General features: G+C 40.0%; 1 protein-coding gene across 1 annotated transcript in view; it reads right to left on the bottom strand.

The window, feature by feature from the left end:
* Positions 1–24,350, bottom strand: part of GUCY2F (guanylate cyclase 2F, retinal) — a 197,739-nt gene that overhangs the window by 25,256 nt on the left and 148,133 nt on the right. Inside the window, 5 exon segments of the mRNA XM_006878253.1 lie at positions 2,039–2,103; positions 2,106–2,138; positions 2,141–2,179; positions 7,411–7,479; positions 7,482–7,550. Coding sequence (XP_006878315.1) covers positions 2,039–2,103; positions 2,106–2,138; positions 2,141–2,179; positions 7,411–7,479; positions 7,482–7,550 — 275 coding nt within the window.

Raw genomic sequence — 24,350 nt, 5'->3', positions numbered from 1 at the left:
AGGTGACTACCAGGATATAACTTTTCAATAAATCCTCCTGGGACCCTGTCCATCTACAAAGACAAGGTTGCTTGGCAGAGCATTGGAATTGTGAGAATTGGAATCATTATCCCTCCTACTGCTGTGCATACACATATTTGTGTTCATATCAATAACAGATCTGTCATTTTGCTGAGCTGATTCCTAGGGCTCTGTTCCCAATGAATCTTCTTCTGTAACTAAAACACGCATGCTCCACTTAGCACCTAATGCCCTAAGGTCAACACTAAGAGTTTGCCTTCTGAGCCTGGTCCATGTATACAAGTTCATCAAGGTCCTGGGGGCAATCTTATGGGCAGCTCAGATGGTTTGGATTGTCCCTATTGCTTAAACTAGAGAACCTCCCTCTCTTCCTCTTTCCATTCAACTTTTATAAACTGAAACAAGTTGGGAGACTGCCCTTGTTGTTCAGACAGTCTAAATTTTCACTGAAGCAATTTAGTGAGGGTAGCCCCAGGAATGTTTTGTTTGAAGGTCGCATGATGCGCACTCCTATCTATCACCGGCTTCTCTGGTGCTTTCTGAAATAACATCTTTAGCATCAACACAAGGGCAAATGCTTTTTTCTCTTGCTCATGATAAGTTTTTAGAAATTTGACCTTCATGGTCCTTTGCACTTTCTATACTACCGAACACCTGTTTGAGTGTCCTCAAGAATCCCAGCCAGGCTAATGGAGGCATTGTTAGCTGGGGACATGGATGACTTAATCTGCAGGGCCCCTCAGGCTTTCAATCTAGTTCTTTCTTTTTTCCGCCTCAGATACCTGCCACTCATAAAGCATCTCAGTGCTGTACTCCAGCCAGATTCGAAAGCCTCTTTACCTGAGCTGACACATCTCTCACAGAGAGCACCCTCAGTTTTAGTATCCTATGGTTTCAACAAAGGCCCAAACTGCATGCTTCAATGTAGGAAACACACTCTAGCTTCCTAGCAGGGCTCACTGTTTCTTTCCTCCATCCCCATTTCCATTCTTCATCTCTAGGAAAATAATCAACCTCTTTAGAAATTCCATATCTTAAGGAAAAGCTTTATCACTTTCCATCCACCCCCTTGTCTCAAGTAGTCCTCTGTTGTTCTTGTTGTTAAGCGCCATTGAGTCGTAGTATTGACTCATGGTGACCCTGTACAGGGTTTTCAAGGAGTGGGTGCTGAGTTTGAACTGTGGACCTTGCAACTGGCAGTCCAATGCTTAGCCTACAGCACCACACTAAGAACCTGTATTCTATAACACTCTGACAAGGTCATGTTGATTCTTTCACCCATCATGATTACACTTAAAAATGCCCCATATTTGTCCTGACCCTCCAAAAGCAACCTGGCATCACTTAAGTGCTATACTTGTCAGAGTTTTGTGGGATCACCAAAGAAAACACAGTTCAATGAGATTCCATCTCCAGTTCATCTATCTTCTAACAGTCTCAATGGTATTGCCTTGCAAATGCCCAGCAGTTCAATTCTCTTTTCAAAAAATTGTTTAGGGCAGATTGGATGGTCTAAAACACAGGTTCAGATGCAAAAGACAACCAAAACCAATTCATGGGCTCTGGAGTGGTGTGCTGGTGATGCTCCAGCATATAGGAGAAAATGAGGGCTTCATAGTAGCCCCCGTGCTTCTTCAAGAAAAATCAGTTTCCATCAATTTGATTCCATCTCATAGTGACCCCGTGTGTGTTAATGTAGAAGGGTGCCCCATAGGGGTTTTCAATGGTGCTTTTATGGAAGTAGATCTCCAGAACTTTCTTTTGAGGTGTCTCTCTGGGGAGATTTGAAATCACCCACCTGTCAGTTATTAGCTGAGCATGTAATCATTGTACCACCCAGGGACTCCAAAAGAAAGCAATCTTGTGTAGCCAGTTGCCTTTAAGTTGATTTCTAAGTGTGTGTTTTTACCTTGCAGTAGATTGCTTCCATAATGTGATGAGAACCCAAGGGGTCAGCCTTGAGTAGGTTACCTTTAGGATAACTTCTGGGTTGTAATAAGATTCACAATGTCCTTACCTGATTAAATATTTCATCAAAAGTTTGCTGTTGTTCTGCAACCTCAGCCCAAGGTTGTTTTAAAAACACTCTGGAGGTACGAATTCAGATGTGACCACTGTCTATACACAGGACGAGGCTTCTTAAGTCTATTTATGATTTCTCTCCAGATACAAGAAGAGAAAGTCTTGCAAATCATAGAGAAAGCACAAAGATTCGGCAAAGGTAATTGAGTTTTAGTAAAGAAAGGAAATGGCCAGGAGAAAACACAGAAAGGTCATATCCTTGCTTTCTCATTAACCAATAAACAGTTGCCATTGTCCTGATTCTAACTCATGGTGACTATATGTGTGTCAGAGTATAACTGTGATCCACAGGAGTTTCAATGATTTTTTTTTTTGAGGGGGGCTTTGTTGATCCTCTATATTTTTCTATCCATGAATGTCTATACTTTATTACTTCCTTGCTTTGGTTTTTTAAGGAACTTATCATTGTTCTAACTTTTTATTATGAATTAATTGAAGGTTTACATATGAGATCACCAGTTTCATAGTCAACAAATCCTACACTTGGTTTCCTGGCAATTGCAATCCCCTCAATGTGACATCACTTATCCTTTGCTTTCCTTCTGTGTTTATTGTTTCCTTTCTCCTTCTTTACCTACCCTTCTGAATTTTGTCCTTAGGTAAATGCTGCCTATTTGATCTCAAATAAGTGACCATTTGATGATGCGCATACATCACTAGTGTTGTCGTTCCCCGACTCCCACCTCCACCAATATATCTATGTATTACTTGGCTGAAAATTGAGCCATGGAGGTGAATTCAGTTCCAGACCTGAAGGGTGTCTAAGAGCCATAGTCTTGGGATTCTACCAATCTCTACTTGACCAGTAAACCTCTTTTTGTGTGTGTTTGTTTGTTTGTTTTTTTGGTGGTTTATGATTTTGAGTTTTGTTCCACTCTATCCAGGACCTTCTAATGTGATCCCTTTCAGAAATGTTCATAGTGGTAACCAGGCACCATCTAGTTCTTCTTGTCTCAGGGCCCTGGAAATTGATGTTCACGTGGTTCATTGGTTCAGTGTACTCATTATTTCCAAGTGTCTTCAATTTTCATCAGTCTTCTTTCCTCTGGGCAGGGAGAGAGAGACCAATAGTTGCACCTTAGATGGCTGCTCATGAGCTTTTAAGATCCCAGTCACTACTCACCAAAGTAGGATGTAGAACATTGTATTTGTGGAATATGTTATGTATGGCTTATTTTTTAAAGTATATCGCCAAAGTTTTCATTTAAGGTGCCTCTGGGTGGACTTGAACCTCCAACTTTTCAGGTAGTAACCAAATGTGTTAACCGTTTGCACCACCCAGGGACTCCTGCTTACTAATTGTTGTTGGTGTTGTGTGTCATCTAGTGGGTTCTAGCTCAGCAACCCTATATAGGTTTTCTGAGGATCGACTGGTGGGTTTGAACCTCCAACCTTGCAGTTAGCAGTTCAATGTTTATCCTACAGTGTCACACCAGATGAACTGAATATAAATCTGAGAAAAGGCTGTATTGGTCAGTTTGGGGTGGGGTAGGAAATTAATCAATTAGACTGTTGGTATCATTTAGGCATAGGTATTTTTATTTGTATTATTTTTGCAATGTAAAAACTTTATTAAACAAAACTGACAGGTAAAGTTCAACAGGCACTTATATGTAAGAAGAAAACTGACTGATGGGTTTGGGGTACTTGTTTGGGAAGTTCTCTGGGTAACATGACATGCCTGTACTCGTAGTACTCACTGAAGTGTTTGTCTGAGTATATATCTGCTTATAGGCTATCCTGCCAGTGGCACAGTGGGGCAGGTAGGTCAGGAATGCAAGGAAGGGGAGCAACAAAGTAGATGTCAGTGCCAGGATGCCACAAGTGGACAATTGAGGTCAACCGACCGCAGGCCCAACCTGATTATGCTAGGTTTTAGATGTAGCCTGTCTGATGTCACTTCTAAGGCTACATTTTTAAAGATCTGTGTCCCTTCACCAATGTCAAATAGTCTCAGCCTTCCAATCCCCACAATAGGCCCATTTAACCCTCCATGCAGACCCAGTCTCAACCCATGTCTAGATTTGGGGCCCTGACTGGTCCCTAGGCAAAAGGAATGGAAGAGCTCAGGCAAGTAGTTCTGGCTGTTGATCCTTGAACTTCACTTTTAGTGGGACATTTATTATATACCAAACTAGGGGCTGAGCACTTTGCATGCATTATTTAATTTCATAATACAAACAGAGAAGTCGATACAATTATGTTCATTTTGGCGGTGGTGGTTCCGAATCAGCTCTAGTAGCATAGTGGTTAAGAGTCAGGCTGTTAACCTCAAGATCAACAGTTCGAAACTACCAGCCATTTTGCAGGAGAAAGATGAGGCTTTAAGCTCCTATAAAGATTTACAGCCTTGAAAAACCTGTACAGGGTCTCTATGAGTCAGAACTGACTCCAGGGCACATAGCCACCACCACCACTGAGGCTGTCAATGATGATGGGGGCAGAAAACCTCATCTGTCTCCCATAAAGTGTCTGGTAGATTTGAACTGCTGACCTTGTAACAAATTGTAATAGCCCAACTTGTAATCCACTACACAGCCAGAGTCACCGAGAGATTAAGTAACTTGCTTGAAGTCACATGGCTAGTAAGTGACAGAGTTCAAATTTGAAATAAGGCAGTCTCAATCTACTATATTTCCAAATGTCTCGGCCCTCAACTGGGAGGTCCTAAACTCCCTATTTAGACTCAACAGCCATTAGTGACCAGAGATGTAAATCAAGCAGGATAACCTTTTTACAAAAAGAAAAAAACTCCCTGACAGCATGAGAAAATAGCTTGCCACCTTTGTACCTATTGCCACATACTTGGGCCTCAAAGTGATATCCCTGCTTCCAGCCTTCCAGTTGGTTCCGACTCATAGTGTTCCTAGGTACAATAGAACGAAACACTGCCCAGTCCTGCCTAACCTTCTCAAAACTATTAGGACTACATTAACCTGGCCATGGCATTCTCTTGCTCAAAAGCCATCCATTACCCACAGGATATAATCTAAGCTCTTTAACAAAGTGCCTAACTATGTCTCCAGGCTCATTAGTCCCATTCCCACCACCTCCAACTCTAGCCTTTCTTGCCCCACCAGGATGCTGTCCTCACCCCTGCATTGACTGTAACACCCCAATAGTGCTGCATTATACCATAGTCAGTGCCTCCTTGCCTCCAAGAAAGAATTTCAGCTGCTATTTTTGATATCTTAGATCCTTTAACCCAAGTCTGCCTTTGCCAGTAAATGTTTCTCCATTACAGCACCCTGGCCTGAGTTGCAATAGAACCCATGGGAATGAATACCTTGGCATGCAACTACCCCATCTACTCTCTAGCAGAGGGAATCTTTATCCCTTTCTCAGAATACCATCAAGTTAAATGGGTCACCTCTCTTCTTAGAGTCAGCATGATTCGAGCCCTTGGAATTCTCATAGTCCATTTAAGGAGGTAAGTAATGTCAGGCAATGGGATAAGTGCTTTCACAGAGCTATATGCACAGGTGAGCACAGAGGATGGATACCTGGCTCACACTGAAGAGGCCATAGAAGGCTTCCCAAGGTAGGTGACCCAAGTTGGATGCAGAGGAGGTTGGGGTATTCCAAGCATTCTGAACAGCATGTGCTAAGGGACAGAAGTTTGGGACAACATGATGCTTTCAGGACATTGCCCTCATGGGATTTAGATAAAATATGTGGAATGTACACTTAAGAGAGTTGGTTAGGGGCTAGAGTGTGCCTTATTCATCATGTGGGGAGTTTGCACTTCATTTAATATGTAATAGAAAACAGTTGGAGGGTTTAGAACGGAGGAATAAAATAGAACCTTGAGTGAGGTAAAAGCTGGGGCTTGGGGTGCTTTTGCAATTTTAAAACTTTGTATTTTGAAATAAATTTACACTTCCAGAAAAGTCGCAAAACAGTACAAAGAATTTTTGTAAACCCTTCACTCCATTTCCCCTAATGTTAGCAATATACATTTATACATTAATTGTACCTAGCACAGTTATTGGAGTCCTGGTGTGGCACTGTGGGTTAATGCGCTAAAGTGCAAAGTCGGTTTGAACCACAAGGTTGGTGGTTTCAAGCTCACCAGCTGCTCCTCAGAAACCCTATACAGAGTCACTATGGGTTAGAATAAACTCGATGGCACTTAACAACAACAACAAATGGAGTTATCAAGGACCCCTGGTAGTGTAGTGGATTATGAGCTAGGATGTTAACTGCAAGGTCAGCAGTTTGAATCTGCCAGTCACTCAGTGGTAGTAAGCGGAGGTGTTCGTCTCCAGTAAAGATTTACAACCTAGGAAACCTTATATAGGGTTGTTATGAGTCGGAAGTGACTCTACAGCACACAACCACCAGCCAGTACAGTTATCAAAGCTAGGAAATTAACATTGGAAAATTTAATCAATTTTCTCCCTGATGTCCCTTTTCTGTTCCACAAACCAATTCAGAATCCCACATTGCATCTATTTGTTGCATCTCAGTCTTTTCCAGTCTCATTCTTTCCTTATCTTTTATGACTTTGGTATTTTTTTTTGATGAGTAATGGCCACTTATTTCGTAGAATGTTTACCAAGTGACGTTTGCCCATTGTTTTCTCATGAATCTATTGAGGTTATACTTTTTTTTTTTTTTTTGCAAGAATACCGTGGAGGTGGTGTTGTACCGTTCTCAGTGCATTATACAAGGGCTACATAATGCGGCTGTGTCCTCTTACAGGTGATGGTCACTTGGAAAACTTGGTTAAGGTGGTTTTCTACCAGGATCTTCTCCTTTTGAGCTTACTATCATTTCCTTTGTAGCTAAGTAAGAGACGTGTGGAGACATACTTGGAGAATGTGTAAATATAGTGATTCCCCTCAAACTTGTGCTTAACTATTTTTATTAACATTAATGGAGCTTTCTGATAACCATGTGTTTTGATGAGAGATGAGAATGGAAGCCTGGGAGTTGTCACCGGAAAAGGAGCATCAGGAAGGATACTGAAAAGTTTTGTTAAGGAGTATATCAAATCAAAGAAGGAGAGGGGCTGCTAAGAAAAAAGACTGCCATTGGTACTGCAGACCCTTGGCTTGTATCACAATCTGGGGTGGGGGGATGACAAAAAAACAACTGATTGGTGGGAGAATTTCTCCCAGACGTCTAAAGCTTTATGGGTCTAAAGTCTCACCTGCCCACAACATGGGCAGCTTGAAGACTAGTAAGCTGTTAGCACAAATCCATCACTGTGTTCGCTTTTCTGGAGAATCACAGCAGCCTGGCTTGGCCTGATGATCTGGGTCATGGTGGGCCCCTGGTGGCCTTTTCACACCTCCTGTTTGCCTTTAGCAGACTAATTCATCATGCAGAAGGGGATGCCCTGGATCATCACTCCTTGCATGATGATGGCAGGTCTCCTGCAAAAGAGCCAAACCTGTTGCCCCTTGAGGCTCTCAATAGTTCAGGGGCTGTTCACAGCAACTCTGAAAAGAAAACATTGTGTTATGAATACAGCAGGAATGACTGACAACATCTACAATGTCCTCAAGGGCTCCGATTGTGCTGTTTCATTGACTGCTTTACGAGTCCAACTGGTAGGCTAGTGCCCCATGGGGTCTGAATGTATGAATTTCAGGAATTAATGCACAGAGAAATCATACTAGTCTCCCCAAGCTAGGATCATGCAGGCAGAACCAGCAGAGGTGTGAAGCAAGGCCACGGAACTCAAAGTAGACAAATTATCTGGTGCTTGCTTTGTGTCTCTCTTGAGCCTGCAAGTAACAGTTGGCAGACTGCCAGGGAAAGGCGAATGCACTGCCAGACTGGTTGCCATGGATTTGCTGTTTGCTGAGATCTATATATGTCTGATAATTTGATTGTGCCAGGGCTCAGGGATTCACATGATTTTTTTTCTCCAGGTCCTTTCTAAGAGGAGTAGAGGATCCTCAGGCCTCCTCTGTTCCTTGCACAGCTAAAAGGTGCGGCAGTTCCTTCAATTCCATTCTGTAAATATTTACTGAGGGTCTACTGTGTGCCAGTCACTATGCTAAGTGCAGGGGTGGTGTCAGAGATGAATCAGACCTAACCTTTTCCCTTGAAGTGTTCATAGACCAGTGGTAAGACAGATATTACAAGGGAGTTCGTGAGAAGGCCCCACAGTGTAGTCCAGGGAAATGAACCCGATTAAAAACCAAAACTGAGTGCCCACTGCCAGGCTCTGTGGTATGTCAGGCCCCATTGACTGTGCTTTCAGGGAGTTTATGGCAGTCAGAGGCAGAAATGTTTCAGGAGGACATCTTAAACAATTGAGAAAGAAATACACGTCAACATTATAATCAAAAGTTAGTGGAATGTTTAAGCTTCACTTATATGAAATTGCCGTTTCTGTAGGTCTAAAACAGGTGAATACCAGCAACATCATTAGGTTCAAACAAAAATTACTGTGCTGATCAAAATGATCTAGGAAGGCTTCCTGGAAAAGTTAAATCTAAGTGGAACTTGTTAAGAAGGTCAAGGATGAAGCTTCTTTGGAGTTAAGGCCAAAAGGGCTTTTCAGGGAGAGAGAACAGTTCGTGCAAAACAATAAGAGGCTGAAACAAGCATGTTGTGGGTGACGTGACGGGGTGGTGGTAAGCAGATTAGCTTGACTAAAGAGAGGGGCTCTGTTAAGGAATAATGAGAAAGGAGAAATGGGGTTGATGAAGTTGGGGAGGGAGGGTGGCAGGAAGAATGAGGGCAGAAGGTGAGAGGCCCTGAGGGCTAAATGAAGGCATTTGGATTGAATACAAAAGGCAGTAGGGGTGCAGGAGCTGGAAAGAAATTTGATGAAAGCAGTACTCAGGAAGATTAATCTGGCAACCTGCACCAGCTGGATTGCAGGAAGGAGGCTGGAGACAGGGAGGCCAGCTAGGGAGCTCTTGCAGTAAGAGCCAGCAAGGTGAAAGGGGGCTAAGGTGTGTGTGTGGAGAGGGGGCAGGACAGACACTGGGTACATGGGTACATCCAAAGGTTACAACACAGTGGACAGTGAAAGGGTTGGGGATGAACTCAATGTGTTGGATGAAGGGAGAGTTGTAGTAAATAGCAGGCTGACATCCAAATAGAGAGGTTGGAGAAGAATGTGTGCTGAGGTTGGAAGAATCAAGGGGAACACAATGGTGAAGTTTTCATCTTGTCAAATTTTGAGTATAGAGAAGGAAATCCAGGAGCCAAGTTCTGATGAATCAGGAAAGAGGGTGAATGACAGATCAGGAAGTGATGCTGGTTTATTAGTGAAACCCAAGAAAGAGAAAGAAACTCATCCCAGAATTCTTCTTTTGAGCTTGTTTTGTTGTTGTTGTTAAACGCCCTCTAGTCGGTTCCGACCCATAGTGACCCTGCATAGGCTTTCAAAGGAATGGCTGGTAAGCTTGAACCACCGACCTTGCAGTTCAAGAGACTTTGCAGCCCAGTGCATTAACTCACAGTGCCAGACCCCTGATCAAAATGGTGGGAAAAGGAATTCTAGCCTCACTCCAAATTATGTGCCCACCTTCTTTGTCCTCCTGATATCCCCCAACCCTTGATCCCCTACCAGACCACTCAGACCACCTCCCCACCCTCACCCACAGTGAAAATCTCAAATAACACTATAATGGTTTTTCCCTTGTACCCCCCTTCCTAGGACAGACATCTGCCAATAAAACTAAAAAGACTGAAAGATACTTTGGTCAAAGAATACATTTCTGATAAGAGGATTTTAGGTACCATCATTGTGGAAGGGAGGGCATATTTGGGAGCAGAGAAAATGGTATGCTGCTGCTTCTTCCTGGCATCCTCTCTCCCCTAAGCATTAAAAAGCACAAGAAGGGGGAAAGAGGGTGAAACTCTCTGGTAAAAGGTTGGGTGATTAAATACAATCATTACCAAGCAGTATTTTCAGAGAGCACTTACATGTATGCTGTTAATGGCTAAAATGAGGCTTTATCTGCACTATACTTATATAATTGAGAGTGGACAGTAATGAATACACTTAAACCCACCCCATTTCCCCATCTCCACTCTAGAGCCAAGTAAGAGCCACTAGCTACCATTAGACTTGAACTCTTAGGAAAACGAGAAAAAATTACTTTGACTTGCTTTGTATCTGATTAGGCCAATACTAACTCTAAGCCTTGCTATGGTGATAAAATTGACTTTGGAGAGCCACTTTGAACATAGAAATGGGAGACAAGAGACCTGGGTTCAAAAATTGCATAGTAACCATAAATTAGCTCACTGTTCTGGACATGTTTCTCTATCTATAAAATGGAGACTGAATCAGATGATCTCCAAGGGTTTTTCAATTAGAATATTATATTAGTCCTGCCACCTAAGATAAGGAGATAGGTTCCTTGATTATATTTTGTTTCATTCATTCGTTGATTCAATGATAATTAAACCACACCAACAAAGTCCACCTGTCTGTTAGTGTGCCTAACTATGATGGCTTGCATGTAGCTTAGCTATGATGCTAGATGCTATGCCACTAGTATTATCACATACCAGTAGGGTCACACATGATGGGGAGGTTTCTGTGGAGTTTCCAGACTACAACTAAGAAGAAAGGCCTGGCACTATAATGTAGAAAATTAACCAATAGAAACCAAATGGATTATTGTCCATTAATGTCCAACGGAACATTGTCCAGCTAACTTGTTTTGGACACATCATCAGAAAGGATCAATCGCTGGAGGAGAACATTATATTTGATGAAGTAGAGTACCAATGAGGACATGAGCAACCCTTAGTGAGATAAATTGGCACAACAGCCACAGTAATGGATTTGAACCTACAGGAGATTGTGAGGATGACTTAGGACTGGACAGTGTTATATTCTGTTGTACATAAAGTCACCATGAGTCAGTTATTTCAGTAGCTAACAGTATCAACAAAGTATTGTAGGGGTAAGACCCTACAGGATCATAAAGAGAGAAATGCTATCAACATTGCATAAGGTGTCAAGTAAAATCTCTTGAGGAAGGGATATTTATGTTGATCCCTGAGACTGAGTAGAATTTAACCAGACAGAGAGAGTGAAGGGGAAAGTGTTCCAGGAAGAAGGTACAATATGTGTGAAGGTCTGGAGATAAAGGTGAGTCTGGTGTAAACAATTAAAAGGACTTCATCTTGGATGGAACATAGAGACAGAGGGTGAGTGGCTAAGGATGAAAGATCAGAAAGGCCCAGACTTTACATAAGCCATGTAAAGAAATTTGAACTTTATACTAAGAACAGTGGAAAACCATTCAAGGGATTTAGGCTCAGCTGTAATATGGTCAGATTTACAGTTTTGTGTGTGCAGAAATAGATGGAACATTCAACCTGTACTGCAACTTGGAGAGTGACGTAAATGATGACAAAGAGACAGAGCCAGTCTACAGAAAATACACTGCAACTATACTTTGAAGAAAGGATATCATTACTAGCATCATATGAACTTTAGCTGAAAGCAGAGAATACCAGAAAAATATTTACCTGTGCCTTACTGACTATGCAAAGGCTTTCGACTATGTGTACCATGACAAGCTATGGGCAACATTTCAAAGACTGGGTGTTCCAGAACAGTTCATTGTGCTCACAAGGAACCTGTACATAGACCAAGAGGCAGTCATTTGAACAGAACAGGGAGACACAAAATGGTTTAAAATCAAGAAAGGTGTGTGCCACAGTTGTATCCTTTCACCATACTTATTCAATCTGTATGCTGAGAAAATAGCCTGAGAAGTTAGGTTATATGAAGAAGAATGTGGCATCAGGATTAGAGGAAGACTCATTAACAATCTGCAATATGCAGATGATACAACTTAGCTTGCTAAAAGTGAAGAGGACTTAAAATACTGATGAAGATCAAAGACCACAGTCTTTGGTATGGGTTGTACCTCAATGTAAAGAAAACAAAAACCCTCACCACTAGACCAATAAATATCATGATAAATGGAGAAAAGTTTGAAGTTGTCAGAGACTTCATTTTGTTTGGATCCACTATCAATACTCATGGAAGTAGCAGTCAAGAAATCAAAGAACATAGTTCTTTAGGCAAATCTGCTCCATAAGACCTCTTTAAAGTGTTGAAGAGCAAAGATGTCAGTTTGAGGACTAAAGTGAGCTTGAACCAAGCCGTGGTACTTTCAAGACCCTCATTTGCATGTGAAAGTTGGATAATGAATAAGGAAGGCCATAGAAGAATTAGTACATTTGAGTTATGGTGTTGAGAAGAATATTAAAAGTATCATGAACTGTCAGAAGAACAAACAAATCTGTGTTGAAAGAAGTATGACCAGAATGCTTCTTAGACACCAGGATAGTGAGACTTCATCTCTCATACTTCAGACATATTATAAGGAGGGACCAGTCTCTGGAAAAGGACATCATGCTTGATAAAATGGCGAGTCAGCAGAAAAAAGAGGAAGATCCCCCAATGAGATAGATGGATTGGTACAGTGGCAGCAACAATGGGTGCAAGCATAACGCATGACAATGACTGTGAGGATGGTTCAGGACCATGCAGTGTTTCATTCTGATGACTTGTGCTCTGAGTCAGAACCAACTGGATAACACCTAACAACAACAGCAATGCTTTGAATACAGTATTGGTTGGGTGGTAGAATTCTCACCTTCCATGTTAGAGACCCAGGTTTAACTCCCTGGTGTGGCACTGTGGTTTAATGTGCTGGACTGAAAAGTCGGTTTGAACCACAAGGTTGGTGGTTCAAGCTCACCAGCCACTCCTCAGAAACCCTATACAGGGTCGCTATGGGTCGGAACTAACTCAAAGGCACTTTACAACAAGACACCTTTTGTGCAGCTACCATCCATCTGTTAATGAAAGCATATGTGTTGCTGTGATGCTGAAAAGGTTCCAGGGAAGTTTCCAGAATAAGATTGACTACGGAGAAAAGTCTACTCTAAAAATCAGATGATAAAAACCCTATGGATTGCAATAGTCCACCCCAAGAGTGCATGGGGTTGCTAGGAGTCGGGAAGTGATTTGACAGCTGCTAATAACAGCCACTATCCTTCATTCACTCTTTTTTGGTAAACATTTAATGGTTATAAAGTTGCGTTTGTGTTTTCTCATTTGCTTTTACTTTTTATTGTAGTTTGGGTGAAAGCTGACAGAGCAAATTCGTTTCCTTTCAACAAATTACATACATTTTGTTTTGTGATATTGGCTTCTATCAACTCAATGAATAGTGCTTTCCAATTTCCTCCCTGGGTTCTCCATTTCCATTCATCCTTCTTTCCTGCCCCTTCCTGCTTTCTGAGCTTTCTTTTGGGAAAATAGTGCCCTTTTAGTCTAGTATGGTTGATTGTAGTGAGGAGTACATCCCTCCCTGGTGTCATTATTCACTTTAAACGCCTGTCTATTTTTTAGCTGAAAGTTGATCCTTTGGGATGGATTGAATTCCAGACTTGACTGTTGTCTAACAGTCTAGTCAGTCTTATCCTGGAAGCTCTCATTTGTTCTACCAGTTTCTATCAGACCAATAAGTCATGTATTTTTATAATTTGGGATTTTTCTTTCTTCATTTTTTCCTCCCTCTGTCCAGCCCCTTCTACTGTGATCCTGATCACAGCAGTCAGTAGTGGTAGCCGGACATAATCTAGTTCTGGTCTCAAGGTAGTGAACTTTGTAGTTCACAATTTTCTTCATTCTTCTTTGCTCTGTGCAAGGAGAGATCAATAATTACATCTTAGATGACTGTCTGCAAACTTTTAAGACCTCAGTTGCTTTTAACCAAAGTAAGATGTAGACCATTGACTTTGTGTATACTATGTTATACCAGTTTACCTAGATGTCCCCTGAGATATGGCCCTATGTTCCCCATCCCAGAGACTCAGACTCTCAAGATGTTTGATAGTGGCTCAGAAGGCTGCAGAACTTTCCCCCGTATGCACTTCAATATCCTTGGATATATTTATAGCATATATGAGGGGGCTTCAAAAAATTCACAGAAAAGTGGAATTAAAAGATAATGGAATTTTTCCATAAATGTTTTGAAGCCCCCTTGTATGTGCTGCAAATGTTGTCATTGCTGTTAACTGCCACTAAGTCAGTTCCAATTCTTAGCAACTGTGTATAAGATTTCTAAAGCTTTAAATATTTGCAGGAGCAGAAAGCCTCATCTTTCTCCCTTAAAGCTCACTCAAACGACTTACCTTGTGGTTCACAGTCCTGTGGAACCACTGCATTCCCTATGAATTGAAAATATATGTGTAGAAATATCCTCTGTATACTTGCGTATATATGTGTACTTGTGGATGTACTTCCTTTCATATTCCCACACCTGTTCACCTTGTATCTACACTCTGTCTGGACTTCTGGTGTGGTGCTATAGGATTAGCACTGGACTGCAAACCACAAGGTAGGCAGTTCAAACCCACCAGCTGCTCCTAGAAAACCCTACATAAGGTTAATATGAGTTGGAACTGACTCAACGGCACTTAACAACAACAGATGTTATTTATCATTACTATTATTGCAGGATTGTATGTGTAATAGTATTTACCTTTGTTGTCTTTTACTCTTCTGTTTTTCCATTGACTTGGTCACATTGTGCTGGCCTCCCTCTTATATATATTTGTATATTGCCTTTCCCTCCACCCAAATAATACATGTCTACTGGAGTCCTGGTGTGGCTCTGTGGGTTAATGCGCCAGACTTCAAAGCCATATGAACTGTAAGGTCGGTGGTTCAAGCTCACCAGCTGCTCCTCGGAAACCCTATACAGGGTCACTATAGGTTGGAACTGACTTGATGGCACTTAACAACAACAACTCTCTAGTTGGAGTCGTGGTGTGGTGATATGCATTAATGTGCTACACTACAAAATTGGTTGGAACCACAAGGTTGGCAGTTTAAGCTCACCAGCCACTCACTCCTTGGATACCCTATACAGGGTAGCTGTGGGTTGGAACTGACTTGATAGCACTTAACAACAACAACTCTCGAGTTGGAGTCCTGGTGTGGCACTATAGGATAAGCATAGGACCACAGGTCAGTTTGAACCATGAGGTCAGTGGTTCAAACTCACCAGTCGCTCCTTGGAAACCCAATACTGGGTCGCTATGGGTCAGAAATGACTAGATGGCACTTAACAACAGCAGCAATTTTCTAATTAGTGATTTATCTTTCTTTTCCCTCCCACCCCTGGTACCCAGCAAAGAATGTTGCTTTCAATATGTAATCCTTTTCTTGATTTTTAAAAATCGTGGTCTCATACAATATTTGTTCTTTTGCAATTGGCTTAATGAACTGAGCATAATATCCTCCAGATTCATACATGTTATTAAGTGTTTCACAGAGTCTTCATTATTCTTTAATATTGCATACAATTCCATGTGTGTATGTACTACCATAATTTGTGTATCCGTTTATCTGTTGATGAGCACTTCAGTTATTTCTATCTCTTTGCTATTGTGAATAATACTTCGATGAACATGAGTGCACATATACCTATTTGTGTCATGGATCTTATTTCTCTAGAATATATACCTAGTAGTGGGATTGTTAGAGCATATGGTATTTGTATTTCCAACACAGTGCTTATACCATTTTGCAGTCACACCAGCAGTGTAAGAAAGTTCTAGTCTCTTCACATTCTTGCCAGCATTTGTTGTTTTCACTTTGAACTTGTTCTCATTGCTGGAATGAGGGATCTTACTGTTATTTTGATTTGTACCAGTCTCATGCCTAATTGGGGAGTGCAGTGACTCTGTAGGATAAGCACTAGACTGCAAACCACAAGGTTGATGATTCGAGCCCACCAGCCACACAACAGGAGAACGACAAGGTTTTCTTCTTCTGCCTTATCTACTGCCTCAGAAACCTCATACAGGGTTGCTGTGAGTTGGAAGTTATTCCACAGCACTTAAAAGCAACAACAACAATGATGGCTAATTATCATAAGCATTTCTTCATCTATTTGTTGGTTGCCTAAATATCTTCTTTGGTGAAGTGTCTGTTCATGTCCTCTGCTTATTTTTCAATTGGATCACTTGTCTTTTTACGGTGTTGAAGTGTTGAAGTTCTCTGTAAATTTTAGAGGCTACACCCTTGTCCAATATGTCAGTGTTGAAATTTCCCCCCAGTCTGTAGGTTCTATTGTTACTTTTTTTGGAGAAGTCTTTTAAAGCACCTAATTTTTAGGAAGTCCCAGTTGTCTACTTTATATTCTGCTCTTTGTACATTTTTAGTTATGTTGTATAGTCTATGTTGCTGTTATGGGCTATTGAGTCAGCTCTGACTCATAGCAACCCTATGCACAAAAGAACAAAATACTGCTCAATCCTGCACCATCCTTACAATTGTTATATTTGAATTCATTGTTGCACCCACTGTGTCAGTCCATCTCATTGGGGGGATCTTCCTCCTTTTCATGGATTTTCTACTTTACTAAGCACATCCCCTTGATGTCCTCCAGGGACCAGTTCCTCCTGATAAAGTGCCACCATCACTTCTAAGGAACATTTTGGCTATACTTTTTCTGAGACAGAGTTATTTGTTCTCCTAGCAGTCCATTATACCTTTGATATTCTTCTCCAACACCATAATTCAAGTGTATTAGTTCTTCTCCAGTCTTCCTTATTCACTGCCCAGCTTCCACATGCATATGAATTGATTGAAAATACCATGGTTTAGGTCAGGTACACCTTAGATCTCAAAGTGATATATTTGCTCTTTATGAATTTAAAGAGATCTTTTTGCATCAGATTTGTCCAAAGTAGTTATATGTCATTTGATTTCTTGGCTACTGCTTCAATAAGTATTGATTGTGGATTCAATTAAAATAGAATCTTTGAAACTTCAATCTTTTTTCATTTATCATGATGTTTATTGATCCAGTTATGAGCACTTTTTAAGGTTGTAATCTGAAGGCTATATTCTTAGATCATCAGCAGTTGCTTCAAATCCTGTTTGCTTTCAGCACATAAGGTTATGTCATCTGCACATTGCAGGTTGTTAATGAGATTTCCTCTAATCTTGATGCCAAGATTTCATATAATTCTGCTTCGTGGATTATTTGTTCAGCATACAGATTGAATATGTATGGTGAAAGGATACAACCCTGATGTACACCTTTACTGATTTTAAAGCATTCAGTATCCCCTTGTTCTGTTTGAACCTCTTGTTGCAGGTTCTTCATGATAACAAGTAAGTGTTCTGGAATTCCCATTCTTTGTATTGTTATCCATAATTTGTTATGATCCACAGTCCAATGCCTTTGCATAGTTAATAAAACACAAGTAGGAGGCAGGGCTTGATGGCGGCTAGGGTGGAGGTGCAATAAGATTTGCCACCAGCAACACCACAGAATACTAGGCAAAGAAGATTCAGGGCAGAGCTCCAAAACTCGGAACCACATAGGAAGGAATATTTAAAAATTTTGAAGGCTTATAGCTAGTTGAACTTGTAGCAAAAGTAAGAACTCGAGTACTTTTGAATCTGCCAGACTCAGTGGCTCAGAGCTGACAACTTGGGAGAGACCAAATGGAAAGACCAAGCAGGGGAGCAGACAACCATGGAAAAATGCCACAGGAACCTCAGAGCAAAAGTGGACAATACACTTTGTTGGTTTTGCTTTGTTCTGATTTTATTTTTTGGTAACTAGTCATTGCCCCACCCCCCACACTGTTTGTGCACATACATTCTGGTGACTAGAGTGGGTGTCTGAGTGAGTGGACAACCCCCACCCCCACCACTGGTGGGTTATTCTGCCATGCATACTCTCAACCCAAGAGTTGACCCTGACCTGTTTGTTTTATATATGTGTGTGTGTGTGTGTGTGTGTGTGTGTGTGTGTGTGTGTAAAAGGACAAAACAAGGGGCATGGAGAGGGAAAGAGAGTTTAAAAACAAAACAGGCCGAAAATTAAATGAAATCCTGAGGTACAACATAACAACCAACAGTGGCATCTTGAAATCTCTCAGGCAGCTTTGAAGGCAAGAATCTGAAAGAGGACATTAAAGTCATACTCACATTAGACTACAGATTTTTTTTTTTTTTTCCTTTTCTCCCTCCTCTCCCTTTTCTGGGATTATAGACTACAATCTAGATTTTTGTTGTTGTTCTTGTTGTTTTGGTGTGGCTTTTTTGTTCGTAGCTTTTTTTTTTTTTTTTTTTGCTGTTGCTGTTTTGCTGTTTTATGCTCCCCCTTTTACCTTTGGGGGACTCTTTCTCTTCCTGTATTACCCAAGAAGAGACAGTAACTGCTACCATATAGTCAAGCTACAATCACATTCTGTAAAATGCCAAAATCCAGGCAAGAACCAATACCAACTGCCATATACCAGGGAGGCAGATAACACCTGTGAAAGTTACTCTGCGTTAAGCAATAAGAAGAGTGAAAAGGGAAACCCACATCCTGATCACATCTAACTGAAAGCAATAAGAAAGCATTAAAAAAATACCAAAACACAAAGTCAGTTAAGTATTAAGGCCACAGATAAACACTAAACGTTTCCAAGAAGCAAAAGCAGAAGACCATATCAGCACATGTCCAGAAACAAGATAAAAAGTCTGAGACAAATGACCTAGAGGTAGACCCGGGCTACATTCTAGAAGGAGGGCAGACCTTGGAAATGCCTGAGAAGGAATTCAGAAAAATGATTATAAAATGCTTCAAACACTTTACAATGGAGTTGAGAAAAACAAGGAAGAAGTCAGGAAAGCACTACAGGAACAATCAAATAGGATAGATACAGCATTGGAAACAATTCAAAACCTACAGAAAGAGGTCCAAACAATCAATAATAGAATATCAGAAATAGAAAATACACTGAAAGGCCAAAGGAGTAGAAAAGAAGAGATGGAAGGCAGAACCAGTGAGCTGGAAGACAAATATCTCAATACAACTAAGATAGAAGACCAAACAGAAAAAAAGGATAAAAACATTTGAAGAAGGTCTAAGATTCATGTTCAACAACATGAAGAGGAATAACATAAGAATTATCGGCATTCCAGAACAAGAAGAATCACATGAGTCCACAGAGGAAATAGTTGAAGAACTGCTGGAAGAAAATTTCTCTAACATTTTGAAAAGTGAAAAGATAAACATTCAAGAAGCTCAACGAACCCCAGGAAGGATAGACCCCAAAAGAACCTCACCGAGACATATAATAATCAAGCTCTCCAAAATCAAAGATAGGAAACACTCCTGAAATCAGCTAGGGAAAACAGAAGTGTTACATACAAAGGCAAGCAAGCCAGATTAAGCTTGGATCTCTCAACAGAAACCATACAAGCAAGTAAGCAATGGGGAGACATATATAAAACCCTGAAAGAAAACAAAACAAAACAAAAAAACCCGCCAACCAAGAATCCTTTATCCAGCAAAGCTATCAATCAATATGGCGGTGTAATCAAACATTCCAGGATAAACATAAGCTAAGGTATTTTGCCAAAGCCAACCCTGTGCTACAAAACATCCTAAAGGGAGTTCTGTGGACTGAGAACCAACAAGAATAGACAACAACCAGAGATTGACGTACATGGCAGCACCTCCCAGAACTAAATCAACAAAAGGAAGAGTCGAGAGCAGTACAAAACTATAAGAACAAACTCAGAGAATCTGGGAGCTCAGTCTATGATCAAAACAATTGCAATATAAAAGAAGGTAAACATGTAGGAACAGAGATCCAGATGGTGAGAAGGTCAGGTCGATTACAAGATAAAATAGACTGCACTAAATGGAGGGAAAGGTTAATGGACTATATGGTAACCTCAAAGAAATTTAATACTTCACAACATACCAAGAAAATTAAAATTCAAGAAGAACATGGAAACATTAAAACTATGAGGAAATTCACAAGAAAGAACACAAAAAGCATGAACTCAGCAAAGGAAGACACACAGAACAAAGAAAGCAGCTACACCACAAAAAAAACAAACATAGTGGCAGCAATTAAGTCATACCTATCGATAATTACACTGAATGTAAATGGATTAAATGAACCAGTTAAGAGACGGAGGGTGGTAAAATGGATAAGAAAACAAGATCCTTCAATATGCTGTCTGCAAGAGATACATCTCACACACAGAAACAAAAACAGATTAAAAGTCAAAGGATGGGAAAAAAATATACCAAGCTACTTGCAATAAAATATGAACAGCAGTGCCAGTACTAATCTCTGATAAAATAAACTTTAAGGCAAAAAGCAGAATAATATATAAGGATGGACATTATCTCATGATTAAAGGGACAATCGAACAAGATGACATAACCGTAATAAATATCTATGCTTCCAATGAAAGAGCTCCAAAATATGTAAAGCAAACTCCATTAGATCTGAAATAAGACATAGACGAATCTACAATAATGGTGGGTGATTTTAATACCCCACTTTCAAAAATAGATAGAACAATCAGAAAGAAACTTGACAAAGACACAGAAGAACTTAACAACACAATCAGCCAACTGAACCTCATAGATGTGTACAGAACATTCAACCCAACAACAGCCAATACAAATTATTTTCTAGTACACATGGAACATTCTCCAAAATAGACCATGTCTTAGGCCACAAAACGAGTCTCCATATATTTCCAAATATCAAAATACTACAAAGCATCTTCTCAGACCAAAATGCTATCAAATTAGAAATCAACAATTGGAAAACCAAGGAAATAAAATCAAATACATGGAAACTGAATAACACCTACTGAAAAGTGACTGGGTAGTAGAAGAAATTAAACGTGAATTAACAGAGTTCCTAGAAACAAATGAGAATGAAAACACAACATACCAAAATATTTGGGACACGGCGAAAGCAGAGGTACAATTTATTGCATAACTGCACACATCCAGATAGAAGAAAGAAACAAAATTAACACATTAACACAGCATTTACAACAATTAGAAACAGAACAATAGAAGGAACTCACAGCCACCAAAAGAAAAGAAATAATAAAGATTAGAGCAGAAATAAATGAGATCAAAAACAGAAAAATTATAGAAAGAATCAACAGGACAAGAAGCTGGTTTTTTTTAAAGGATTAACAAATTTGACAGACCACTAGCAAACCTAATGAAAGAAAAGATGGAGAAGACAGAAATAACACATTAGAGACCACATGGGTGATGTCACATGTGAACCAAAGGAAATCAAAAGAATAATAACAGAATACCATGAAGAGTTGTACTCTAACAAATTCAAAAACTTAGAAGAGATGGATGCATTTTTAGAAAAAAACACGACCTACCTAAACTTACACAAAGTGAAGTACAAAACCTGAACCAACCCATAACAAAAGAAGAAATTGATCAGGTAAAAAAAAAAAAAAAAAAAAACCCAACCAAAATAAGTCCAGGTCCAGATGGCTTCACTGGTGAGTTCTACCAAACATTCAGGAAAAAGCTGTCACCTATTCTACTCAAATTATTCCAGAATATAGAGGAAGATGGAAAACTTTCAAATACATTTTATGAAGCAAGCAATACCCTCATACCAAAACCAGGGAAGGATATCATTAAGAAAGAAAATGATAGACCAATATCCCTTATGAACATAGATGCAAAAATTCTCAACAAAATCCTAGCCAACAGAATCCAGCAGCACATCAAAAAGATAATACACCATGATCAAGTGGTATTCATATAAGGGATGCAAGGATGGTTCAACATTAGAAATACGATCAACATAATCTACCATATAAATAAGAAAAAAAGCAAAGACTCACATGATCATATCGATTGACGCAGAAAATGCATTTGACAAAATCCAACATCCATTCCTGATAAAAACACTCAACAAAGTAGGAATTGAAGGGACATTCCTCAACATAATTAAAAGCATATATACAAAACCAACAGCTAGTATCACTCTCAATGGAGAGAAACTGAAAGCCTTCCTCTTGCAAACAGATACCAGACAAGGATGCCCTTTGTCACCACTCCTATTCAATATTGTGCTGGAGGTTTTAGCAAGAGCTATACGGCAAGACAGGGAAATTAAAGTCATCCAAATTGGCAAAGAGGAAGTAAAACTCTCTCTATTTGCAGATGATATGATCCTAAAGCAGAAGACGAACTGAAGCTGAAGAAAATAAAAACAAGTCCACAAAAGCCAAAATATGACCTTGAATATATCCCACCTGAATTTAGAGATCATCTGAAGAACAGATTTGATACATGAAGAAAGCAAAAAGTCATTGAGAAGACAAGAAAGAAGGAAAAGGTCAAAATGAATATCAGAAGAGACACTGAAACTTGCTCTCCAATGGAATGCGGATATCATCGGACAATCTCTTTGATATTTCATGCAAGGAAAGTTTGGCTAAAGGTATACAGAAATGACTATAGTCATACATTGACAGAGAAATTCCAGAAGTTCAAGCTGGATTCAGAAGAGGCCCTGGAATGAGGGATATTATTGTTGATGTCCGATGGATGTTGGTTGAAACCAGATAATATCAGAAAGATGTTTACCTGTGCTTTATTGACTACACAAAGACTTTCAATTGTGTGGATTATGACAAGTTATGGACAACATTGCAAAGTATAAGTATCATGGAACACTTAATTGTGCTTATGAGGAACCTGTATATAGACCAAGAGACAGTTGTTCGAACAGAAAATGGGAACACTGAATGTTTAAGAAAAGTGTGCAACAAGGTTGTATTCTTTCATCATACTTATTCAACCTGTATGCTGAGCAAATAATCCGAGAAGCTGGGTTCTATGAAGAAAAACGTGGCATCAGGATTGGAGGAAGACTCATTAACAACCTGCGATATGCAGATGATACAACCTTGCTTGCTGAAAGTCAAGAGGACTTAAAACATTTACTGCTGAAGATCAAAGAGTACAGCCTTCAGTATGGATTATATCTCAATATAAAGAAAACAAAAGTCCTCATGACTGGACCAATAAACCACATTCTTATCAACAGAGAAAAGATTGAAGTTGTCAAGGACTTAATGCTTCTTTGATCAACTATCAACACTCATGGAAGCAGCACTCAAGAGATCAAATGACATATTGCATTAAGCAAATCTGCTGCGCAAGAACTTTTTAAAGTGTTGAAGAGCAAAGATGTCAGCTTGAGGACTGAGGTGTGCCTGACCCAAGACGTGGTGTTTTCAGTAAGCTCATATGCATGTGAAAGCTGGACAGTGAATAAGGAAGACCGTAGAAGAATTGATGCCTTTGAGCTATGGTATTGGAGGAGAATATTGAAAGTGCCATGGGCTTCCAAAAGAACCAATGGATCCGTTTTGGAAGAAGTGCAGCCAGAGTGCTCCTTGGAGGCAAAGATGGCCAAACATTGTCTCTCATACTTTGGACATATTGTCAGGAGAGACCAGTCGTGGAGAAGGATATCATGTTTGGTAAGGTGGAGGGTCATAGAAAATGAGGAAGACACCTAATGAGACGGATTGTCCAAGTGGCAGCATCAATGGACTCAACAATAGTGAGGTTGGCCCAGGATCGGGCAGTGTTTCGTTCTGCTGTGCATAAAGTCACTATGGGTCGGTACCAACTCAGTGGCACCTAACAACAACAACAACAACATGATCTTATACGTAGAAAACCCCAAAGACTCAGTAAAAAAGCTACTAGACCTCATTGGAAGATTCAACAAAGTAGCAGGATATAAGATCAATGTACAAAAATCAGTTGGATTCCTGTATACCAAAAACAACCACACTGAAAAGGACATTAGGAAAGCAATACCATTTACAATAGCTGCCCAAAAGATGAAATATCTAGGAATAAATGTAACCAGAGAAACAAAGGACTTATACAAAGAAAAGTACAAAACATTACTGAAAGAAACCAAAAGAGATCTACAAAAACATAAGAATGTACCATGCTCCTGGATAGGAAGACTTAACATTGTGAAAATGTCAATACTACCCAAAACAATTTATACATATAATGTACTCACAACCCAGATTCCAATGACATACTTCAACGAGATGGAAAAAGCAATTACAAACTTTATATGGAAAGGAAAGCAAAGCACTGCTTAAGAAGAAGAAGGAGGTTAGAAACCTCTCACTCCCCAACTTCAAAATTTATTACACAGCTACAGTGGTCAAAACACCTTAGTACTGGTACATTGAAAGATACATAGAACAATGGAACAGAATCTAGAATCCAGAAACTAACCCATCCACACACAGCCAACTGATTTTTGACAAAGTGCCTAAATATATCACATGGGGAGGTGATATTCACTTCAAGAAATGGTGCTGACAGATCTGGAAAGTGATATGCCTTATAATGGAAAGTGATATGCCTTATACAAAAAGCAACTCA

This window comes from Chrysochloris asiatica, unplaced genomic scaffold (genome assembly GCF_000296735.1).
Source record: "Chrysochloris asiatica unplaced genomic scaffold, ChrAsi1.0 scaffold00159, whole genome shotgun sequence".
Classification (NCBI taxonomy): domain Eukaryota; kingdom Metazoa; phylum Chordata; class Mammalia; order Afrosoricida; family Chrysochloridae; genus Chrysochloris; species Chrysochloris asiatica.
The sequence above is the reverse complement of the archived record's forward strand: the minus strand, read 5'-3'. Positions and strand labels throughout refer to the sequence as shown.